The following is a 2,878-nucleotide window of genomic DNA, read 5'->3' as shown; positions in this document are numbered from 1 at the left end:
TGCTTCAAATATGGATAATACAAATAATTTTTTTATCTTTCACTCGATAGTCTTTTAGTCGATAGCGCAATCGGTCTTCAATTTACATTAAGAAGACAACAATTTTTTATTACAATAACGCAGCTACGCAGAGTTTTACAATCATAGATATAGTTGCGTTTATGTTTACAATTATAATTATATCTAATACTGCGTTAAATTTAGCAATTTAATACAAATGTATCGCATGACTGACTGATTTGATGAACAAGATAAAAATTATTTCGAGGTCGAATTTATTATAGTTAGTTTTTATTTAAACTTCTTATATACATAAGTATAATGTCTGAAGATGTTATTACGATTCTATACTTTATGACTGCTTAAAACTTTACTTAAACACACGATACACATGTGTATCGTCGATACACGTGTGTATTGTCGATACACATGCGTATTGTCGTGCATGCATGCATGCATATTAAACGCAATATGTTTAATAGAACTATAATTATAAAGACAATTATAAATAAACTTGCAATTCTGAAGCAAACTGCACAAACGTTACTTGTTAAAAATTTACTTTAATTGTTTATAACTCTAAAACTTATACTTGATCTTGATTAGAATTTGTTACTCAAATTAAATTATTCACGCAATTAAAATAATTTTTTAAAACAAATATTTTATCGGTACGATCACACAACAAATTTGACAATATTTTATTATTATATACATAGAAAGAACAATTTTGCATATAAAAATTAGGCCCAATATGATGTGTGTGCAAAAAATTTTGACATTTCTGCAACCAAGTTGAACATCCAATATAATTGAAGGACTTATTGTAACAGTGATCTGATTTACATTTACAACGGAATAATGAATTTTAGAGTTCATCACTTCCTCTCATTTTATAAAAAACGGAGTTTTTTCCCGTTTTTTATAAAATGTGGATTAGCTCACTGTCACAGCAAGTCCTTTAATTATTTAGATGATCCAACTTAATTATTTTCAGATCTGTATTCAGCTAAATTTTTTAATGTTTCAGCAAAAAACTTTTTTTCGTATAGCATGTTAAAAATACGGAAAATGAATATCATACTTAAAATGTATATTATCTAAAAAATCTTATGCAAGAGTCAATGAAAATATTTATTCTTTGATAAATTACTATGTTAATAATAAAATTTTTAATAAACAAATTATGCTAATAAAACACGTCACGGTATTTTTTTTTTTTTCAAAAAAACGCAAGGAGCTTATCAATGAGTAAACACTCTAGTACTTTCGAGAGCGATAAATAATTGCCGTAATCTTAGTAAATTCTTTATTTAATCTTTCCGGGGACACTTGTCAGCATTCCCTACCTATAAATCAGCAAATTCAGTACTTGGTTTTTCAAAACGGCGCGCGAATGTATGTATGTAAGGTATACGTATATTTATATCACTTCTTTATAATTCAGACTCGGAGAAATTTCTTCGATCGAAACTTGATTAATGTTCGTATTATAAAAGTGCAACGTTGTAATCAAACGATTATATCGTAATATTATCGTCACTGTTTTAAGCTAATATCGCGAATAAATTTTTTGTTCTCTAAAATATTATGACGAGAATATTAAATCGATAAAGTATACAGCATAAGTAATTTTTTCTTACAAGATTAAAGAGAAAAATCAATGGTCATGTATTATCAGAAGTTAACATCGCGCGCCAGAAAGATTTCGCACCTGCTTTGGAGGAGACCTCGGTCTCACCGGCCTCTGTCAGTCGCTTCTGCAGCTCCGGATAGATGAGGGAATACGTGTTGATGATGCTGAAGAGTACGCCGTTGATCGTGAAGCTGCCGATCATGATCATCCAGGCCCGGAGGCCGCCGTCGGGCGGCTCGACGACCGCGCTCGCCGGCTCGCTCGCGTGGTCCTCGTCGTCGTCAAGGTCTCTTTTCCGGCACATCGCGCCACCATCCGTCTGCGCCGCCACCGCGTTCTCCACTTTGTGCATTCTCTTGAGCTTCCCGATCGGCGCGTCAATAGTTACTGCCGCGCTCTCGGCCAGAAGGGGATTGCCCTCACCCGAATCGGAACTGTCGAGGTCGGCCTGACGACGCTGAACGTGGCCCGACGTGCCGATTGGATCATCCACGGCTGTGCGATCGATCGTTCGGATCGACCCGGCGGCGTTGCTTTCCAGACCAAAGCCGATGTCCCCATCGCCGACCTCCTCGCCGATCGCCATTGTTATCGGTTATCCTTGTTGATTATTGGCTGCGCTCGTTGGAGAGATATCTGTGAACTTCCGATAAAAGAAACTCTTTTATTTAGAGTTTTATAAGCTGAATTGAAGTGCACGATTAGATTAGCTTCTATTAAGGAAATGCTAAATACAAGATCTTTCATTATCCATTAATAAATTCCCATCGCGTTGATACGTGATAGGAATTTATTTGGATAATTAAAAATCTCATTTAATCCTTCCTCGACGAAAGAAATCATTATTTCGTTATTAACGTTATTTTGTTTTCTTTTAATTTTATATTTTCTTTTATTTAACATTTTTATTTTTCAATATCGTGCGTCAAGAACAAATTGATTTCGAATTGTTCGAAGAACCTATATACATATAGGTTCATTTATAATTCTCAAATTAATGATCACCAGAGGATTTTTCATTTCGAATTAACGTCAATGAAAATGCAACATTATAGCTTAAATCAGGAAAACTAATTATTTCGAATAATAAATTGTTGAAGGAATATATATTAATATCATCTATAAATAATTAAATAAAACAAAATAATGATTTAGGCTCAATAAATTAAATAAAATCATTAGACAATCAAGGGCAAATGAGCCAAAGGCAAGTTATTAGTAGAGATCGGAAGAGCACACGTC

General features: G+C 33.7%; 1 protein-coding gene across 2 annotated transcripts in view; it reads right to left on the bottom strand.

Annotated features, from left to right (window-relative positions):
• Positions 1 to 1,295: 1,295 nt before the first annotated feature.
• The window catches only part of LOC105449818, a 28,595-nt gene continuing 27,012 nt past the window's right edge, over positions 1,296 to 2,878 (bottom strand). The window contains exons 2-3 of one of the 2 annotated variants that reach the window (XM_011689200.1): positions 1,715 to 2,279; positions 1,296 to 1,349 (exon numbers count right to left, since the gene is read on the bottom strand). In XM_011689200.1, the coding sequence (XP_011687502.1) occupies positions 1,336 to 1,349; positions 1,715 to 2,222 (522 nt within the window). In that variant the 5' untranslated portion in view covers positions 2,223 to 2,279 and the 3' untranslated portion in view covers positions 1,296 to 1,335. Of the gene's footprint in view, positions 2,280 to 2,878 lie in introns of both variants that reach the window. The other variant, XM_011689199.1, reaches the window with a different exon arrangement.

Source organism: Wasmannia auropunctata, unplaced genomic scaffold (assembly GCF_000956235.1).
Source record: "Wasmannia auropunctata unplaced genomic scaffold, wasmannia.A_1.0 LD336071.1, whole genome shotgun sequence".
Lineage (NCBI taxonomy): Eukaryota > Metazoa > Arthropoda > Insecta > Hymenoptera > Formicidae > Wasmannia > Wasmannia auropunctata.
This window is presented reverse-complemented; position numbering and strand designations above follow the sequence as displayed.